Source organism: Telmatherina bonti, assembly GCF_933228915.1.
Source record: "Telmatherina bonti genome assembly, chromosome: 3".
Classification (NCBI taxonomy): Eukaryota; Metazoa; Chordata; class Actinopteri; order Atheriniformes; family Telmatherinidae; genus Telmatherina; species Telmatherina bonti.
The window spans coordinates 3062162-3082514 of NC_136621.1; the positions used below are offsets into that span (position 1 = coordinate 3062162).

At 49.7% G+C, this 20353-nt stretch overlaps 1 protein-coding gene across 1 annotated transcript; it reads right to left on the reverse strand.

Annotated features, from left to right (window-relative positions):
* Positions 1-6649: 6649 nt before the first annotated feature.
* Positions 6650-16134, reverse strand: as3mt (arsenite methyltransferase). Its single transcript, XM_079264817.1, has 11 exons — positions 16037-16134; positions 15710-15758; positions 15057-15184; positions 14828-14978; positions 13125-13261; positions 12986-13055; positions 12825-12906; positions 12408-12539; positions 8154-8293; positions 7968-8090; positions 6650-6876 (listed from the first exon to the last, which is right to left on the reverse strand). Exons 1-11 carry the CDS (start codon positions 16051-16053, stop codon positions 6769-6771), a joined length of 1137 nt encoding a protein of 378 aa, XP_079120943.1. The 5' UTR covers positions 16054-16134; the 3' UTR covers positions 6650-6768.
* Between the last annotated feature and the right edge of the window lie 4219 nt (positions 16135-20353).

Here is a 20353-nt window from a genome sequence, read left to right on the forward strand (position 1 = left end):
TAAACTAGAACCAAGTCATAAGGAGGTGCTAAAATGTACATGAGTAACTATCATTATCAGTGTAAGTTAGTTACCAGGTATGTGAGTTAGTTACCTGGTATGTGAGTTAGTTACCAGGTATGTGAGTTAGTTACCTGGTATGTGAGTTAGTTTCCAGGTATGTGAGTTAGTTTCCAGGTGTGTGAGGTAGTTACCTGGTATGTGACTTAGTTACCAGGTGTGTGAGTTAGTTACCTGGTATGTGAGTTAGTTACCAGGTGTGTGAGGTAGTTACCTGGTATGTGAGTTAGTTACCAGGTGTGTGAGGTAGTTACCTGGTATGTGAGTTAGTTTCCAGGTGTGTGAGGTAGTTACCCGGTGTGTGAGTTAGTTACCAGGTGTGTGAGTTAGTTTCCAGGTGTGTGAGGTAGTTACCTGGTATGTGAGTTAGTTACCAGGTGTGTGAGGTAGTTACCCGGTGTGTGAGTTAGTTACCAGGTGTGTGAGTTAGTTTCCAGGTGTGTGAGTTAGTTACCTGGTATGTGAGTTAGTTTCCAGGTGTGTGAGTTAGTTTCCAGGTGTGTGAGGTAGTTACCTGGTATGTGACTTAGTTACCAGGTGTGTGAGGTAGTTACCTGGTATGTGAGTTAGTTACCAGGTGTGTGAGGTAGTTACCCGGTGTGTGAGTTAGTTACCAGGTGTGTGAGGTAGTTACCTGGTATGTGACTTAGTTACCAGGTGTGTGTGAGTTAGTTACCTGGTATGTGAGTTAGTTACCAGGTGTGTGAGTTAGTTACCTGGTATGTGACTTAGTTACCAGGTGTGTGAGTTAGTTACCTGGTATGTGACTTAGTTACCAGGTGTGTGAGTTAGTTACCCGGTATGTGAGTTAGTTACCAGGTGTGTGAGTTAGTTACCTGGTATGTGACTTAGTTACCAGGTGTGTGAGGTAGTTACCCGGTGTGTGAGTTAGTTACCAGGTGTGTGAGGTAGTTACCTGGTATGTGACTTAGTTACCAGGTGTGTGAGTTAGTTACCTGGTATGTGAGTTAGTTACCAGGTGTGTGAGGTAGTTACCTGGTATGTGACTTAGTTACCAGGTGTGTGAGTTAGTTACCTGGTATGTGAGTTAGTTACCAGGTGTGTGAGGTAGTTACCCGGTGTGTGAGTTAGTTACCAGGTGTGTGAGGTAGTTACCCGGTGTGTGAGTTAGTTACCAGGTGTGTAAGGTAGTTACCTGGTATGTGACTTAGTTTCCAGGTGTGTGAGGTAGTTACCCGGTGTGTGAGTTAGTTACCAGGTGTGTAAGGTAGTTACCTGGTATGTGACTTAGTTTCCAGGTGTGTGAGGTAGTTACCCGGTGTGTGTGTGTGTGTGTTAGTTACCAGGTGTGTGAGGTAGTTACTGGTATGTGAGTTAGTTACCAGGTGTGTGAGGTAGTTACCTGGTATGTGAGTTAGTTACCAGGTGTGTGAGGTAGTTACCTGGTATGTGAGTTAGTTACCCGGTGTGTGAGTTAGTTACCAGGTGTGTAAGGTAGTTACCTGGTATGTGACTTAGTTTCCAGGTGTGTGAGGTAGTTACCCGGTGTGTGTGTGTGTTAGTTACCAGGTGTGTGAGGTAGTTACTGGTATGTGAGTTAGTTACCAGGTGTGTGAGGTAGTTACCTGGTATGTGACTTAGTTTCCAGGTGTGTGAGGTAGTTACCTGGTATGTGACTTAGTTTCCAGGTGTGTGAGTTAGTTACCTGGTATGTGAGTTAGTTACCAGGTGTGTGAGGTAGTTACCTGGTATGTGAGTTAGTTACCAGGTGTGTGAGGTAGTTACCCGGTGTGTGAGTTAGTTACCAGGTGTGTGAGGTAGTTACCTGGTATGTGACTTAGTTTCCAGGTGTGTGAGGTAGTTACCTGGTATGTGACTTAGTTTCCAGGTGTGTGAGGTAGTTACCTGGTATGTGAGTTAGTTACCAGGTGTGTGAGGTAGTTACCTGGTATGTGAGTTAGTTACCAGGTATGTGAGTTAGTTACCATGTGTGTGTGTGTTAGTTTCCAGGTATGTGAGTTAGTCACCAGGTGGGTGAGTTAGTTACCAGGTATGTGAGGTAGTTACCTGGTATGTGAGTTAGTTACCAGGTGTGTGAGTTAGTTACCAGGTGTGTGAGTTAGTTACTAAGTGTGTGTGTTAGTTACCAGGTATGTGAGTTAGTTACCAGGTGCGTGAGTTAGTTTTCAAGTGTGTCTGTTACTTTCTAGTTGTGTGAGTTGATTTCCAGGTGTTTAAGGTTAATTTCTCTAGCCAGGTGAGTGTGTTAAGTTTCAAGGTGTGTGAATTGATTTTTAGGTATTTAAGTTAGTTTCCCGCCCGGTGTGTGTGTGTGTTAGTTTCCAGGTGTGTGAGTCAGTTACCAGGTGTGTGAGTTAGTTTCCAGGTGTGTGAGTCAGTTACCAGGTGTGTGAGTTAGTTACCAGGTGTGTGAGTGTGTTAGTTTCCGGGTGTTTAAGTTAGTTTCCAGCCAGGTGTTTGTGTGTTAGTTTCCAGGTGTGAGTTTGTTTCCAAGTGTGTGAGTTAGTTGTTAGGTGTGTGTGTTATTTTTTCAGGTGTGTGAGTTCGATTCTAGGTGTGTGTGTGTGTGTTAGTTTCCAGATGTGCGAGTTAGTTTTCAAGTGTGTGTGTTAGTTTCTAGTTGTGTGAGTTGATTTCCAGGTGTTTAAGGTTAATTTCCAGCCAGGTGTGTGTGTGTGTGTGTTAGTTTCCAGGTTTGTGTGTGTTGGTTTCCAAGTGTGTGAGTTAGTTGCTAGGTGTGTGTGTTAAGTTTCAAGGTGTGTGAATTGATTTTTAGGTATTTAAGTTAGTTTCCCGCCCGGTGTGTGTGAGTTAGTTTCCAGATGTGTGAGTTAGTTTCCAAATATGTGAGTTAGTTACCAGGTGTGTGTGTTACTTTCCAGGTGTGTGAGTTAGTTTCCAAATATGTGAGTTAGTTACCAGGTGTGTGAGTTAGTTATCAGGTGTGTGAGTTATTTTTCAAGTGTGTGTGTTACTTTCCAGTTGTTTGAGCAGATTTCCAGGTGTTTAAGATAGTTTCCAGCCAGGTGTGTGTGTGTTAGTTTCCATGTGTGAGTTAGTTTTCAAGTGTGTGTGTGTTAGTTTCGAGTTGTGTGAGTTGATTTCCAGGTGTTTAAGGTTAATTTCCCAGCCAGGTGTGTGTGTGTGTTAGTTTCCAGGTGTGTGTGTGTTCGTTTCCAGGTGTGTGTGTGTTGGTTTCCAAGTGTGTGAGTTAGTTGTTAGGTGTGTGTGTTAAGTTTCAAGGTGTGTGAATTGATTTTTAGGTATTTAAGTTAGTTTCCAGCCGGGTGTGTGTGTGTTAGTTTCCAGGTGTGTGTGTGTGTGTTGGTTTCCAAGTGTGTGAGTTAGTTACCAGGTGTGTGTGTGTGTTGGTTTCCAAGTGTGTGAGTTAGTTACCAGGTGTGTGTGTGTTAGTTTCCAGGTGTGTGAATTGATTTTTAGGTTAGTTTCTAGCCTGGTGTGTGTGTGTTGGTTTCCAGGTGTGTGTGTGTGTGTGTGTGTGTTGGTTTCCAAGTGTGTGAGTTAGTTGCTAGGTGTGTGTTTTAGTTTTAAGGTGTGTGAGTTAATTTCTTACTGTTTCAGTTAGTTTCCGGTGTGTGTGTGAGTTTCCAATTGTGTGAGTTAGTTTCTTAGTGTGTCAGTTAGTTTCCAAAGACGTCAGTTCCTGTCTAGGTGTGTTATCTTCCAAGTGTGTGCGTTACTTTTGAGATTTATAAATTTATTTAGTGTTAGTTTGGCTCTACACTGGACTGGTGAGCTGTCCAGGGTGTACCCTGCCTTTCGCCCAAAAAACGGCTGGGATAGGCTCCAGCTCCCGGTTTGGATAATGCATGAATGAATGTGTTAGTTTGTTTCAAGGTGTGTGTCTGAGTTACCAGGTGTGTGAGTTAGTTACCAGGTGTGTGAGTTAGTTACCAGGTATGTGAGTTAGTGTCCAGGTGTGTGAGTTACCATCCAGGCATGTGTGTGTTTCCAGGTGTGTGTTTTTGTTTCTAGGTGGATGGATTTGTTTCCAGGTGTGTTAGTTAGTTTCCCAGTCTGTGTGTTCGTTTTAATGTGTGTGAGTTAGTTCCTAAGTGTGTGTGAGAATGTTTGTTTCAAGGTGTGTGAGTTAGTTTCTAGATGTGTGTATGGAGCTTCTCACATAACAAAGCAGGCTGAATGGTATTAAAAGCACTGAGAAATGAAAGAACATGACCCTCAGAGTGCTGCCTGAATGGTCCAGATGAGAGTGTGCTCTCTGGAGCAGGTATATGATGGCTTATTCAACCCCAAGTCCATTACGATATGCAAACTGGAATGGGTCCTGAAAGGTGTTTACTTGCTTGTTGAGGTGAGCCAGTAAGAGTCTCTCCAGGACTTTCATGATGTGAGATGTCAGGGCAACTGGTCTGTAGTCACTTGGTTCAGCTGGTTGTGTTTTTTTAGGCACTGGAACAAGGCAGGAGGTTTTCCACAGCACTGGGACTCTATTTTGTCTCAGACTGGTGTTGAAAAGGTGCTGGAGAATCGGACATAGTTGTTCTGAGCAGGTCTTGAGAACTCTGGGACTGACACCATCTGGACCTGCAGCCTTGTTCTGGTTCAGTTTCTCAAGTTGCTTCTTAACCTGATTGCAGGAGACAAACAAGGTGGAGGTCTCAGGATGTCCTGATGTGGAGGGAGATGAAGCTGTGTTCTGGTCCATGACTGAGCTGCAGGGTGACAGATTGGAGGCGTGACAGGAAAGCAGTGGGCTTATGGAGGGTGTGTGGTCTGTTGGGCTTGAGGTAGGGGGTGAACTGAACCTGTTGAAGAATATGTTCAGCTCATTAGCTCTGTCCAGACCTCCATCAGGCTGGTCCCCCTTTAACTTGAAGCCGGTGATCTTCTTCATTCCAGACCACACATCCCTCAGGTTATTCTGCTGGAGCTGACTTTCTAACTTCTTCCTGTAGTCCTCCTTGCACTTCTTAGTTTGGGTTTTAAGTTGTTTTTGTGTTGCCCTCAATAACTCCCTGTCTCCATCCCTGAAGGCTTTCTTTTTGATGTTCAGCAGCTTTTTCAGGTCACTGGTGATCCAGGGTTTGTTATTGGGGAAGCACCTCACTGTTCTTGTTGGGACGATGCTGTCCACACAGAAGTTTATGTAATCTGTCACACACTCAGTCATGGCGTTGATGTCGTCTCCATGAGGTTCACAGAGGACGTTCCAGTCTGTAGCCTCAAAGCCTCCTCTAAGAGCATCTTCAGCTTCAGCAGACCAGATTTTGATAGTCTTTGTGATGACTGGTTGCTGCTGAACGATGGGCTTGTAGGTGGAGGTGAGAAGAACCAGATTATGGTCAGATCTTCCTAAAGGAGGCAGGGCAGAACAACTGGATCCATTATTCATATTTGCATAAAATAAGTCCAACATCTTATTTTCTCTGGTGGAGCAGCTGACAAACTGCTGGAATGTTGGTAGAGTTGCAGAGAGGGAGACGTTGTTGAAGTCTCCGGAGATCGCCATGAATGAGTTTGGATGCTGTGTTTGTAGCCGAGCAACGACGGAGCTGATGACGTCACAGGCTGTGTCTGGTGTGGTACCAGGTATTATATAAACCACTACCAGAATAACACAGGTAAACTCTCTGGGTAAATAATATGGACGGAAGCTCACAGCTAACAGTTCCATGTCCCTTGTGCATATCTTCTCCTTGACAGTAACATGTCCAGGATGACACCAACGCTGGTTAACCAGCACTGCAACTCCACCACCCTTTAGCTTTCCGCTGTGTTGTCTACTGCGGTCTGCACGGACCGTTTTAAAGCCCGGTACAGACACATTACAGTCAAGGATGTGTTCATGCAGCCATGTCTCGGTGAAGCACATAATACTGCACTCTCTGTATTCTTTCTGAGACCTTGTTAGCATCTCCAGCTCATCCGTTTTGTTAGCTAGCGATCTCACATTACCCATGATGACGGTCGGGAGAAATGGTGTTAATCTCCATCGCTGTCTCCTCTGTCTCACTCCCGCTCGGCATCCTCTTCTCTTTCTTTTCAACTCCATCGGGATTTGATGTGTTGTTTCGCTGATAATCCTGATTTGGGAGAGGTTAATCAGTTGATTGTAAACAAGTCTTTCGTTGTCATGGAGACTCATCATAACAAGCCTTAAAAGTGCCAAAAATACGCAGAAAATCTTCCTTGCAGCACACCCTCCGAAGCGGCATGAAATCCTCAGAAAAAAATACCTAATTTGAGGTAATATCTATGTGAGAAGAGTTTGTACTTTAAAAAAACATCAAGATAGCAAGTCAGAGGTACTACTATCTGCTGCCAACAGACGATGCAATCCAGAATGAAGAAAAATGTTAAGCTGTGTGAAAATGCCCCCCCCCCCCCAACACACACACACACACCAGTCAGAAGTCTGGACAACGGCGTGGACAGACAGATGAGCTGAAAGATTTTAATTAGAAAGCAGAGTTCATGTTACAGATGACTGAAAGGTTCTGACTAATTCCACATATCTGGATCTTTACAACAGTTTTGGTGTAAATTAAGGTCATGATGTCATGAGGTCATGATGTCATGAGGTCAGCCACGGCAGGTAAACAGCACAAAGTAAATGATTGCAGTTGCACACTGGGAGATTTATTTCTAACAAGCATAGAAAGATTCCCAGTAGAGTTGTATTCGCCACCGGACATGTAGGAAGGTTGGGACACAACCAGTGGCAGGATGCGGCTCTTCCAGCCATCACTGGCAGCAGGCGGCCGCCTGTGTGCTGCAGCACCCCCCAGTGGTGGAAGCAGACCTCTGTCCTCCCGACTGGAGCGCCAGCTCGAAAGGATCCACCACGTGTGCCTGGATGAGTCATGAAGACAGACGGCGTGAGTTCTTTGTCTCCTTCAGGGTCACATGACCCTCACTGCATGAGGAAACACCGTCGGAGTCGGGGTTTGCCTCATGTCTGGGCTGCCTGTTGTTTCTATGTGAAAATGCACATAGAACCGCGATTCCTTTAACCCCAGCCAACCTGCAGACACAACGTTTCCATGGAAACGCCGTGTTTCCATGGAAACGCGATGCTTTCAGCCTCAACTGTCAGATTCTGAGGATTAAATAACGTAAAATGAACGGATGAATAGATAAAGCAGCAGTTTGTAGACATAACACATAGATCAGCAGTGACCAAGCCTTTTCTCATCTGCACATCTCACATCTGAAACACTCACACACACACACACACTCACAGTTTCCATGTTTCCAAACGTCTTCCTGCTACTATCTACCTGCTCTCCTCACTGCAGCACCTCCACCTCAGCTGCATCCCAAACGTCTTCCTGGCTTTATTCCAGCCATAGAGGATCATTATTTTCCTGCTTTTCTCATCACTTGTTGATCTTTGGCTGCTCCTGATTGGACGTTACTGTCAGTTTAAGCTCTCTGATTGGTGGAAAGTCTGATGTAGTAGCGCTCTGGCAGTTCTGCGTCCCAGCAGCAGGAACGCTTTCGTCTCCCTGCTGCTGGGAACAAACACGCTTCGGGACGAATCCTAAAGATCTGCACCAACATGAAAACCCCCCAATGGAGGAATGAAACTCGGATGTAATTAATGGATGAGGGTAAAATAACACAGCTGCAGTAAGTGTGTGTGTGTGTGTGTGTGTGTGTATGTGTGTGTGTGTGCGCTAAATGAGCGACGAGCTGATAAGATGGCATTCTGTTAGCTGGGAAGAGAACATTCCTCCCTGTTCAAGGTTCTCAGCGTGACTCCGTGGTCTGGTTATGACTCCGACAGCTGCTTGACCTTCTGCGTGTGCATGTGTGTGTATGCAGGTCTCCGTGGGTGTGTGAGTGGGAGCAGCATGTGTATGTGTGTGATAGTGACTGTGCTGGGTGTGTCCTGCACCAGTAACAATGTTCCCATGGCGGCGCTCGGAGGAACCACTGACCTGAGGGTCGGCGCCGCCGGCCTTACGGGAGCTTCCCACCGGCTGCAGAGCAAAGTACCCCGCAAACCTGGAACACGCCAGGATGCTCGCCACCTCTCCGTCCACCTCCACCACTTCCTTGGCCTGTGAAGAACAGCCTGTCTGACATCACGGCGCATCAGCAGGAGGCGTGTGGAAACTACAGACCTTGAAGGTGTGCAGGCAGTCGAAGTGGAAAGCTTCCTCCGCTCCTGTGATGCCTCCGTTGTACAGGACCTGGCAGCTCCTGCCGTCGCCTTCAGGGGCCTTGAACAGTCGATACGTGGCAGAAACAAACCTGTAGTCACCTGGGTGCAGAATTAATGGATGCAGCATGAATACCACAGCTTTTCCAGGAGGGGTTGTATGACCGACATGATGTGGCTTTCAGCAGAAAAACTGTTTCTCAGTCCCCCCCCCTCTGCAGGTTCTAAAGGCAACCCCACCTGAACACACCTGGATGAAGTCAAGACTCGTTAACAGCCTGAACCTGATGAGGAAGTTCAGTTTCCCTACCAGTCAGCTAATGCTACGGAGGAGCCATTTTCCCTTTCCCAACGCCTCGAAGCACGAGAGGTAGACGGACCTGGCAGAGTGGACGGACCTGGCAGAGTGGACGGAGCGGACGGACCTGGCAGAGTGGACGGAGCGGACAGAGTGGACGGATCTGGCAGAGTGGACGGATCTGGCAGAGTGGACGGATCTGGCAGAGTGGACGGAGCGGACAGAGTGGACGGACCTGGCAGAGTGGACGGACCTGGCAGAGTGGACGGACCTGGCAGAGTGGACAGAGTGGAAGGAGTGGACGGACCTGGCAGAGTGGACGGAGCGGACGGACCTGGCAGAGTGGACGGATCTGGCAGAGTGGACGGAGCGGACGGACCTGGCAGAGTGGACAGAGCGGACGGACCTGGCAGAGTGGACGGAGTGGACGGACCTGGCAGAGTGGACGGAGTGGACGGACCTGGCAGAGTGGACGGAGCGGACGGACCTGGCAGAGTGGACAGAGCGGACGGACCTGGCAGAGTGGACGGAGCGGACGGACCTGGCAGAGTGGACAGAGCGGACGGACCTGGCAGAGTGGACGGAGTGGACGGACCTGGCAGAGTGGACGGAGTGGACGGACCTGGCAGAGTGGACGGAGCGGACGGACCTGGCAGAGTGGACAGAGCGGACGGATCTGGCAGAGTGGACGGATCTGGCAGAGTGGACGGAGCGGACAGAGTGGACGGACCTGGCAGAGTGGACGGACCTGGCAGAGTGGACGGAGCGGACGGACCTGGCAGAGTGGACGGATCTGGCAGAGTGGACGGAGCGGACGGACCTGGCAGAGTGGACAGAGCGGACGGACCTGGCAGAGTGGACGGAGTGGACGGACCTGGCAGAGTGGACGGAGTGGACGGACCTGGCAGAGTGGACGGAGCGGACGGACCTGGCAGAGTGGACAGAGCGGACGGACCTGGCAGAGTGGACGGAGCGGACGGACCTGGCAGAGTGGACAGAGTGGACGGACCTGGCAGAGTGGACGGAGCGGACGGACCTGGCAGAGTGGACGGAGTGGACGGACCTGGCAGAGTGGACGGAGTGGACGGACCTGGCAGAGTGAACGGAGTGGACAGATCTGGCAGAGTGGACGGATCTGGCAGAGTGGACGGATCTGGCAGAGTGGACAGAGTGGACGGATCTGGCAGAGTGGACGGAGTGGACGGACCTGGCAGAGTGGACGGAGCGGACGGACCTGGCAGAGTGGACGGAGTGGACGGACCTGGCAGAGTGGACGGAGTGGACAGATCTGGCAGAGTGGACGGATCTGGCAGAGTGGACAGAGTGGACGGATCTGGCAGAGTGGACGGAGCGGACGGACCTGGCAGAGTGGACGGAGTGGACAGATCTGGCAGAGTGGACGGATCTGGCAGAGTGGACAGAGTGGACGGATCTGGCAGAGTGGACGGAGCGGACGGACCTGGCAGAGTGGACGGAGTGGACAGATCTGGCAGAGTGGACAGAGTGGACGGATCTGGCAGAGTGGACGGAGTGGACGGACCTGGCAGAGTGAACGGAGTGGACAGATCTGGCAGAGTGGACGGACCTGGCAGAGTGGACAGAGTGGACGGATCTGGCAGAGTGGACAGAGTGGACGGATCTGGCAGAGTGGACGGACCTGGCAGAGTGGACAGAGTGGACGGATCTGGCAGAGTGGACAGAGTGGACGGATCTGGCAGAGTGGACGGAGTGGACAGACCTGGCAGAGTGGACGGAGTGGACAGAGTGGACGGACCTGGCAGAGTGGATGGAGTGGACGGATCTGGCAGAGTGGACGGAGTGGACAGACCTGGCAGAGTGGACGGAGTGGACAGAGTGGACGGACCTGGCAGAGTGGACGGATCTGGCAGAGTGGACGGAGTGGACAGAGTGGACGGACCTGGCAGAGTGGACAGAGTGGACGGACCTGGCAGAGTGGACAGAGTGGACGGACCTGGCAGAGTGGACGGAGTGGACGGACCTGGCAGAGTGGACGGAGTGGACGGACCTGGCAGAGTGGACGGAGTGGACGGACCTGGCAGAGTGGACGGAGTGGACGGATCTGGCAGAGTGGACGGAGTGGACGGACCTGGCAGAGTGGACGGAGTGGACGGACCTGGCAGAGTGGACGGAGCGGACAGATCTGGCAGAGTGGACGGAGCGGACAGATCTGGCAGAGTGGACGGATCTGGCAGAGTGGACGGAGCGGACAGAGTGGACGGATCTGGCAGAGTGGACGGAGCGGACAGAGTGGACGGATCTGGCAGAGTGGACGGAGCGGACAGAGTGGACGGATCTGGCAGAGTGGACGGAGCGGACAGAGTGGACGGATCTGGCAGAGTGGACGGATCTGGCAGAGTGGACGGAGTGGACAGACCTGGCAGAGTGGATGGAGTGGACGGATCTGGCAGAGTGGACAGAGTGGACGGATCTGGCAGAGTGGACGGAGTGGACAGACCTGGCAGAGTGGATGGAGTGGACGGATCTGGCAGAGTGGACAGAGTGGACAGACCTGGCAGAGTGGACGGAGTGGACGGATCTGGCAGAGTGGACGGAGTGGACGGATCTGGCAGAGTGGACGGAGTGGACGGACCTGGCAGAGTGGACGGAGTGGACGGACCTGGCAGAGTGGACGGAGTGGACGGACCTGGCAGAGTGGACGGAGCGGACGGACCTGGCACAGTGGACGGATCTGGCAGAGTGGACGGAGTGGACAGATCTGGCAGAGTGGACGGACCTGGCAGAGTGGACGGATTTGGCAGAGTGGACGGACCTGGCAGAGTGGACGGAGTGGACGGACCTGGCAGAGTGGACGGACCTGGCAGAGTGGACGGAGTGGACAGATCTGGCAGAGTGGACGGACCTGGCAGAGTGGACGGAGTGGACGGATCTGGCAGAGTGGACGGAGTGGACAGATCTGGCAGAGTGGACGGAGCGGACGGACCTGGCAGAGTGGACGGAGTGGACGGATCTGGCAGAGTGGACGGAGTGGACAGATCTGGCAGAGTGGACGGAATGGACAGACCTGGCAGAGTGGACGGAGTGGACAGACCTGGCAGAGTGGACGGAGTGGACAGATCTGGCAGAGTGGACGGAGTGGACAGATCTGGCAGAGTGGACGGAGCGGACGGATCTGGCAGAGTGGACGGAGTGGACAGACCTGGCAGAGTGGACGGAGCGGACGGATCTGGCAGAGTGGACGGAGTGGACAGACCTGGCAGAGTGGACGGAGTGGACAGACCTGGCAGAGTGGACGGAGTGGACGGACCTGGCAGAGTGGACGGAGCGGACGGATCTGGCAGAGTGGACGGAGTGGACGGAGTGGACAGACCTGGCAGAGTGGACGGAGTGGACAGACCTGGCAGAGTGGACGGAGTGGACGGATCTGGCAGAGTGGACGGAGTGGACGGACCTGGCAGAGTGGACGGAGTGGACAGATCTGGCAGAGTGGACAGAGTCCACGCTGCCAGGCGGTGCAGGCTACACGCCGCTGCGTGTTTCTCAGGATCTGAACCTCCACCATGTCGTCGTTTCAGAAAGAACTCCTGCTTTTAGCTCCAGCTGACCTGTTTTTAAAGTTCAGAAGTTTCTACAGAAGAAGTTCACAGAACTCTGCTAGAAACTCTTCAGAGACATTTTAGAGCTGCAGACGACCTGTTGAAGTTTCTGGAGCGCCCGCCCACATGCAACCCCCCCATAAACGCACACCTTCTGCTTGTTCCAGCTGAACTGTCCGATTTCCTCTGAGACGTCTCTCCTTCTGTCCCTGTGTCTGTTCCTGCCAACGCCGGCGCTGCCAACGCTGCCATTTAACCCGGAATAAAACATTCCAGCTTGAGTCCAGTTTAGCTTTTAAAATGTCCACAAACGGTTAAAGGAGGAACAAATGAAGTTTCAAACCCAGGACGTCCTGAAGCTCTTTGTTGTCAACCGTGACGATGGCGGCCGTAACCAGGCGTGGCGTGCGGAAGCCCACCTCTCCAGCCATCTGCAGCAGGTCCTTCCACCAGAGCGCTCCAGCGAGGCATTCACCTGTCGGGAGGAAGCAGCTCTGATACACGTTCAGGGAAAAGCAGGCGATGACGAGATGGATTCATGGTGACGGCAGATGTGAGGCGTCAGACAGAAGCAGGAAGCCGTCTGGCGGCGTGTCACCGTGGTATCAGCCCCGCAGTCGCCATTCATCTGCAACAAGCTTCCCTTTTGCTTCAGCAGAACATTTATTTACTTTTCCTACAAATACGTGGCTTCATAAGGAAACCGCCGCCCTGGCAGACGCAGGCGATTCAACGACGGCAGGATATGAATGTGACGCACCCCACAGCAGTTTGTGACTCTTGATCTCGTCGCTCAGCCTCCCGCTGGCGTAGATGTCGCTGAAGTACAGCTCACCGCCATCCTGGAGAGAGGAGCAACGTTCACCATCACAATCAGAGCGAGCTGCAGGAGGACGCTGACGACACGAGGACGCAGCTCACCGCCAGGACGGCGAACGCCTCCGCCAGCACCTGCCGCTTGTCTGGAGAGAGGTTCACCACGCAGTTGGAGCTGCAGGAGAGGAGAAGATCACACAGCTGAAACACAACCAGCAGGCAGGCGGCGAGTCTGGCGTCTTACATGACCACGTCGAACGACTTCTCCTCCAGACCCGACTCCGTTAAGGCCTCAATGTAGCCGTGCACAAAGCGCACGTTTGGCTTCTGGTAGCCGAACTCCTTCATGTGGTGGTCCAGGTAGGTTCTGGCCACCTGGAGCTGCAAGACAGAAGCAGACATGGAGGGTGGAGCTCGCTACTTCAGGAAAGGTGTGAAGAAGAAACATGGTTCTGCTCTGACACGTCACCGCCAGCGTCACCAATCAGACGCAGCCGTGCGGTCACATGACCAAGCAGACAGGATTCGTACAGACGGGACAGGTCTGACGGGTCTGCTGTCCCAGCTCTGTTGCCATGGCGCTGGCAGGAGGTCATGTGACCCATCAGACAGTTAAAGATGTTTTCTGTCATATTTGGCTCAACGTGTCATAAAATATGTGAAATAAGAAAACCGACCAGGTGGAGCGGTGCTGGATAAAAGAAACCAACATGGACACAGAAAGGCGGTTTTTTACACATATATACAGAAGTATTCCAACAACCAAAGCCGCGTCTGACCCCGCCTCCAACCCAACCGGCCTCTGGGAGGCGACGAGCAGAGGTCCAGCAGCACCAAGCCAGCTGAACGGAACCAGATCAGCTCCTCTGCAGGTAGAAAACACCTGGTCTGGACGCAGCGCCAGATCCAGCAGCACGGCAGGACGTCTACTCTACGGCGCCCGGATCACCCGGCCCTGCTGGCGAGGAAGTGTCCTCGAGCTGCGAGACAAAGTCTGTGCACGGCCCAGCGCCGCCCAGCACGGCCCAGCGCCGCCCAGCACGGCCCAGCGCCGCCCAGCACGGCCCAGCGCCGCCCCAGCGCCGCCCAGCGCCGCCCAGCGCCGCCCAGCACGGCCCAGCGCCGCCCAGCACGACCCAGCACGGCCCAGCGCCGCCCAGCACGGCCCAGCGCCGCCCAGCACGACCCAGCACGGCCCAGCGCCGCCCAGCACGGCCCAGCACGACCCAGCACGGCCCAGCACGGCCCAGCACGGCCCAGCACGGCCCAGCGCCGCCCAGCGCCGCCCAGCACGGCCCAGCGCCGCCCAGCACGACCCAGCACGGCCCAGCACGGCCCAGCACGGCCCAGCACGGCCCAGCGCCGCCCAGCGCCGCCCAGCACGGCCCAGCGCCGCCCAGCACGACCCAGCACGGCCCAGCACGGCCCAGCACGGCCCAGCGCCGCCCAGCGCCGCCCAGTGCCGCCCAGCACGACCCAGCACGACCCAGCACGGCCCAGCACGGCCCAGCACGGCCCAGCACGGCCCAGCACGGCCCAGCGCCGCCCAGCGCCGCCCAGTGCCGCCCCAGCACGGCCCAGCGCCGCCCAGCGCCGCCCAGCACGACCCAGCACGGCCCAGCGCCGCCCAGCACGACCCAGCACGGCCCAGCTCGGCCCAGCACGGCCCAGCGCCGCCCAGCGCCGCCCAGCGCCGCCCCAGCACGGCCCAGCGCCGCCCAGCGCCGCCCAGCGCCGCCCAGCGCCACCGTTTCATGCTGGAACTCAGAGAGGAAAACATCAGACCACTCCTGATGTCAGGAGGAGGTTGCTGTAGTTACCAGCTGTTGCAAGTCATAAATGGCGGCGATGGTCTTGGTGACTGGTTTATTTGTTTACATTATTTCTGCAGAAATAAATCAGAAGTCGCCGTGCGACGTCGTTACCGCCGACTGAGATGGAGCATACCTGGTCCTCAGTCATGTCGATCCCGGTGACGTGGCCCTTCTCGCCCACGAGCTGGCTCAGCATGTAGACGTCCCTCCCAGTTCCGCTTCCCAGGTCCAGGATCCTGCAGCCCTCCAAGCCCTCTGGGACGACCAGACCACAGCCATAGTACCTGCAGGGAGGGGAATGAGTGTCATGAGAGCAGACCATGCACCGCCGCCACCAGAGACGCCACCGCTGCCACACTGACCTGGCGGTGACTTCGGGGTGAACTTTCTTCAGGGCCTCGCGGACGTAAGCTGGGATGGGCTGAGCTGGAGCCACGCAGGCGTTACTCAGCAGGTCGGAGGTTTTCTGGAGCCTCTTTCCATAATATTCCTGACAGATGGTGCTCACATGAGGAAGGTTGATTCGGTGATGAACACATGAACGCCCAAAACACCTACGTGAAAAGGACGTGTGTATATATATATATATATATATATATATATATATATATATATATATGTAGCAAACATATGTATATAAACTGCAAAGCTGATGTATACAATAATATAAATAATATATCTATCTATATACATATACATATATATATATATATATATATATATATATATATATGTATATATATGTAGCAAACATATGTATATAAACTGCAAAGCTGATGTATACAATAATATAAATATATCTATCTATCTATCTATACATATTATATATATATATATATATATATATATATATATATATATATATATATATATATATATATATATGTATATATATAAAATTTATATTATTAGTTTTACCTTCAGACCCGTTTGGAGCATTTTTTGCAGTTCAACACATGTTGCAAAACTGATGCATGTCAACATACGTGTAGGTGTGTGGAAAGTTATAGATTACCTTCACGTCCACGTGCACCGTGGTGTCATGGAAACTTTCCCCGTTGGCACTAAAACAAAAAAGGTAATACATCTTTAACAAACATGGTTATTGATTAACCTGCGTGGAGACAGCAATGCAAACCGAGAAGCTAAATGAAGCTAAGTGAAACTAAATGAAACTAATTCACCTTTCCAGGCTTTTCGTGTGTTTCTGTGTTAAATGTGAGGAAAAAGGAACATTATTGTTGTTATTTACTGACCAAATGAAGACTTTTATCCTGCCAGATGATAAACAAACACGCTTCTCTGAGTTTAACTTCTCCATACTGCTGCACAGTGTTCTTACCTTCTGGGATCAGTCATAATTTCTGCAGTTTGGAAAGTTTTATAGATTTAACAGAGAAAGATGTTCGACGGACATCCTTCAAGATTTCCTGCTGAGCGACACGCCTACGTCATGACGTCACAGGACCTCTGTCCAATCACCTTCCTGTTTGTTCTCCTCTGACGCGTGAATTAAAGACAAACTGAGAAAAATACCTTTGATTATATTAAATTTTTTAAAAAAAATTTTTTTTCATTTTAATTTAATTTTTTTATTTGTTTAATTACTTTATGAAAATATGTATAGTATGTTTTATACAGTTTGCGCCTTGTTTAGACAGCGGGCATGCGCAGTCGGGACCATCAACACAGTGGCATTTCGAGAAAACTTTTTATAAACCCCCATCGACTTGATTAAATGTAAAACAGAGAAAATAAGAAAGAGATAATTTACTGCCAAAAACTCCTCAGTGTTGACAGAAAGAAAAGGAAAACTGCTATATAAGAGGCAAAAAGAGCAATAATGAAAAGTATGTGCATATCAAGCTGTGGGGTGACTCAGTGGAACAGACTGGACGAAGGGTTAACGCAAAGCACAAATAGAAATACATTTAAACAGAATACAAAAAAGTATTTCTGACAATGCACATAGAAGACAAATAAAACAAACAAAAACTGATAACATAAGGAATGTTATCAGTCAGTGGATGTATCTATAGTTTTATATATGTAGATGTGGGTGTAAGTATAGGCTATTTCATATATAAATATAAATATATATATATATATATATATATATATATATATATATATATATATATGTATATATATGTGTGTGTGTGTGTGTGTGTGTAATTGAAGTATGTATTGTGGTGAAGAGATATGAACCAAGATGAGTAGCAAAGGGTTGGAATTCCAAATATATACTTCTTCCCACTACTTTCTTTCATTTGTATATATGTATACAATATTCATGTGCATGTATAGGTTTGCACATATATTTGTTTTGTTTGAAATAAAAACAACTAATTGCATTTATTTCTGTGATAAGTACATAGTATAAATATTGTTTGAATATGGCGGCCCTACTTTCTGCTCCATCACTGAATCTGGTCATTGACAGGGAATTGTTTCATGAGTACCAGCAGTTCAGCAGACATAATTATCATACATAGAAACAAATCAAACATCAGTCCAGCTTCAAAAATCCATTAATTGAACGATTCTTGTCAGAACATGGAAACCAGGTGGCTGAAGGAATAAACGGATGTTTGATTCGACACACTGGCATCTCAAACTGAGCAGCTGTAGGACGATCTGCTTGTCTAATCAATCAACTCCTGATAGTATATAAAACCAAGAATGACAGGAAATGACTGAAATCCTTTCTTGACTTCCAACAGAAAGTGACCGACGTCCTAATGTGAGGTTTTTCCTTGGAGAAGTCTGCAGAACAATTTGCACAGTAAATAGATATTATATAAAGACAGGTATTTATTACAAGTATAACATAAACAAGCCGTTTACAAGCTGACACATCACACGTCAGATTGTCCCGTTTTTTAATTATCCCAACTAGAACTCTGTTTAGATGTGAAGAACTGGCACCATCATTTTTAGCCAAACTTCATTTTAAAAAGTCACAGCCACACGTGGGTTTAAATTTACAATATTTATTGAACATACATCCATCTCAGTTGTAATAAATGGCTTATGATCAGAACATTCAAAGAACATGTGCAAAAAACACACAAGAGGAAAGAAAAGTGTCTTTGGCCAGATCATGCTCATCTCTCAATCTGGTATTGTTAGTTAAATGTACCCTTCACACAACCTCAAATCACGTCTCCAAAGAAAGTTCATCTTTTGTTAAGAGAAAAACAGAATACCCAGAATAAAAATAAGAAGAAATCTGCTCATAATAAGGCTAATGATTTTCTTCACCATCGTGTTGTACACAACTTGTAAATATAAAGTGGTTTTCAGATTTTTATACACAAGTTTTAAATGAATCAGCTAATATGAAAAAATAGTTCATATTTAAATGGCGTGTACTACAAGTACACAACACCCTTTATTTCAGGTGAAACCCGAACAGAGAAGCCCTTTGAGCGTGCTCAGGCTGCGGCGTGAAGAACCAGATCAGTTCTTCAGCAAAGTCCGCGTTGCATTAGAACAGTATTCTGTTTTACCAGACTTCCTCTGGAGATATGAGGACATGAGGGCGTAGCAGGGATCATCCGGTGACACGATTGGCAGAACAAGTTTAAACATTCAGGCTACTGAAGGTGATGAGGCTCTATAAGGTGCATCCAGCGAGTCCACCCGTATCCCAGCGAGCCCATCGCTTCCTGACCGAACCAACGGCCCATCACACACACGTCAGCTTACAGCTACAGACACGCTCAGATGAGTAACATCCTATTGGGTTACTGCCTTCTCTAATTCTTTGTTTCCATATTTTGGTTTAATTTAGTCTGTGTGACTGTTGTCCAGCCAGAGCCGTGCGATCAGCAACAACCTCCAAAGGAAGTTCAGCTCAGGACGGACGAGATCCGGTCAGGATTTCTAAAGGAAAGGACAGCACCGGTGCAGATGAGTAAGAACGCCTTCTTTTGGTGGCATGACTGGAAATTATAAAAGTTTGTTGATGGAACAACAAATCTGAAGAACGGTAAGAACGGTAAAATGGTGACGATGAGAAAATCCAATGAAGCTGGACCGGCGAAGCGGTGAAGCTGGTGGTGATTGGCTGAGGTCTGACGTTTCATCCGTAATCCCAAAGAAACATCTCTGACCTGATTTTGGTACCTTCTTTCTGTTGAGGGCCTCCGTTTCACTGAAGCTTATCGTTGTTCGTTAAAAGTCAGTTTTTTATTCTCTGTAGGCACAAAACTACAAACATTCAACAATTTAAGTTTAAAAATGATTGTATGCGATATAAATCTGTTGCATTCCCTACTAACCTCTACTTCTGCAGTAAAACTCCAGTTACTGCACTTTAAGACTAAGACAATAAAAAACTGCATTCTTGCTGAAAGCTGAATTCCAAGAGAATCTATTGTGTGCAAAACGGGAAGTGTGAACAGTAAGATGAGTTAATGCACGTGCACTTCCCAGTGACTGGCAGAGCGACAGAAGAGGCAGAGCAAGTTTCATCACGCACACTTCCTCCAACATCCCCCGAAAAACTCGTATGAAAACGCAGGGCGGCAAATCAAGCTGCCTTCATCCAGAATGGCGTTCTTCAGAGAACAGCTTTGCAGCCGTTGTTCTTCAGAGAACAGCTTTGCAGCCGTCGTTCTTCAGAGAACAGCTTTGCAGCCGTTGTTCTTCAGAGAACAGCTTTGCAGCCGTCGTTCTTCAGAGAACAGCTTTGCAGCCGTCGTTCTTCAGAGAACAGCTTTGCAGTCGTCGTTCTTCAGAGAACAGCTTTGCAGCCGTTGTTCTTCAGAGAACAGCTTTGCAGCCGTCGTTCTTCAGAGAACAGCTTTGCAGCCGTTGTTCTTCAGAGAACAGCTTTGCAGCCGTTGTTCTTCAGAGAACAGCTTTGCAGCCGTTGTTCTTCAGAGAACAGCTTTGCAGCCGTCGTTCTTCAGAGAACAGCTTTGCAGCCGTCGTTCTTCAGAGAACAGCTTTGCAGCCGTCGTTCTTCAGAGAACAGCTTTGCAGTCGTTCTTCAGAGAACAGCTTTGCAGTCGTTCTTCAGAGAACAGCTTTGCAGTCGTCGTTCTTCAGAGAACAGCTTTGCAGTCGTTCTTCAGAGAACAGCTTTGCAGAGCCGTTGTTCTTCAGAGAACAGCTTTGCAGCCGTCGTTCTTCAGAGAACAGCTTTGCAGCCGTCGTTCTTCAGAGAACAGCTTTGCAGTCGTTCTTCAGAGAACAGCTTTGCAGTCGTTCTTCAGAGAACAGCTTTGCAGTCGTCGTTCTTCAGAGAACAGCTTTGCAGCCGTCGTTCTTCAGAGAACAGCTTTGCAGCCGTCGTTCTTCAGAGAACAGCTTTGCAGCCGTCGTTCTTCAGAGAACAGCTTTGCAGCCGTCGTTCTTCAGAGAACAGCTTTGCAGCCGTCGTTCTTCAGAGAACAGCTTTGCAGCCGTCGTTCTTCAGAGAACAGCTTTGCAGCCGTCGTTCTTCAGAGAACAGCTTTGCAGCCGTTGTTCTTCAGAGAACAGCTTTGCAGCCGTTGTTCTTCAGAGAACAGCTTTGCAGCCGTTGTTCTTCAGAGAACAGCTTTGCAGCCGTCGTTCTTCAGAGAACAGCTTTGCAGTCGTTCTTCAGAGAACAGCTTTGCAGTCGTTCTTCAGAGAACAGCTTTGCAGCCGTTGTTCTTCAGAGAAC

Bases quoted from the DNA above. Each gene is read 5' to 3' on its own strand.
- as3mt (XM_079264817.1), bottom strand. The intron at 13,262-14,827 runs GTATGCTCCATC...TCTGTCTTGCAG, and splicing joins TCGACATGACTGAGGACCAG to CTCCAGGTGGCCAGAACCTA. The intron at 8,294-12,407 runs GTTTGAAACTTC...TTCTGCACCCAG, and splicing joins AGAGCTTCAGGACGTCCTGG to GTGACTACAGGTTTGTTTCT.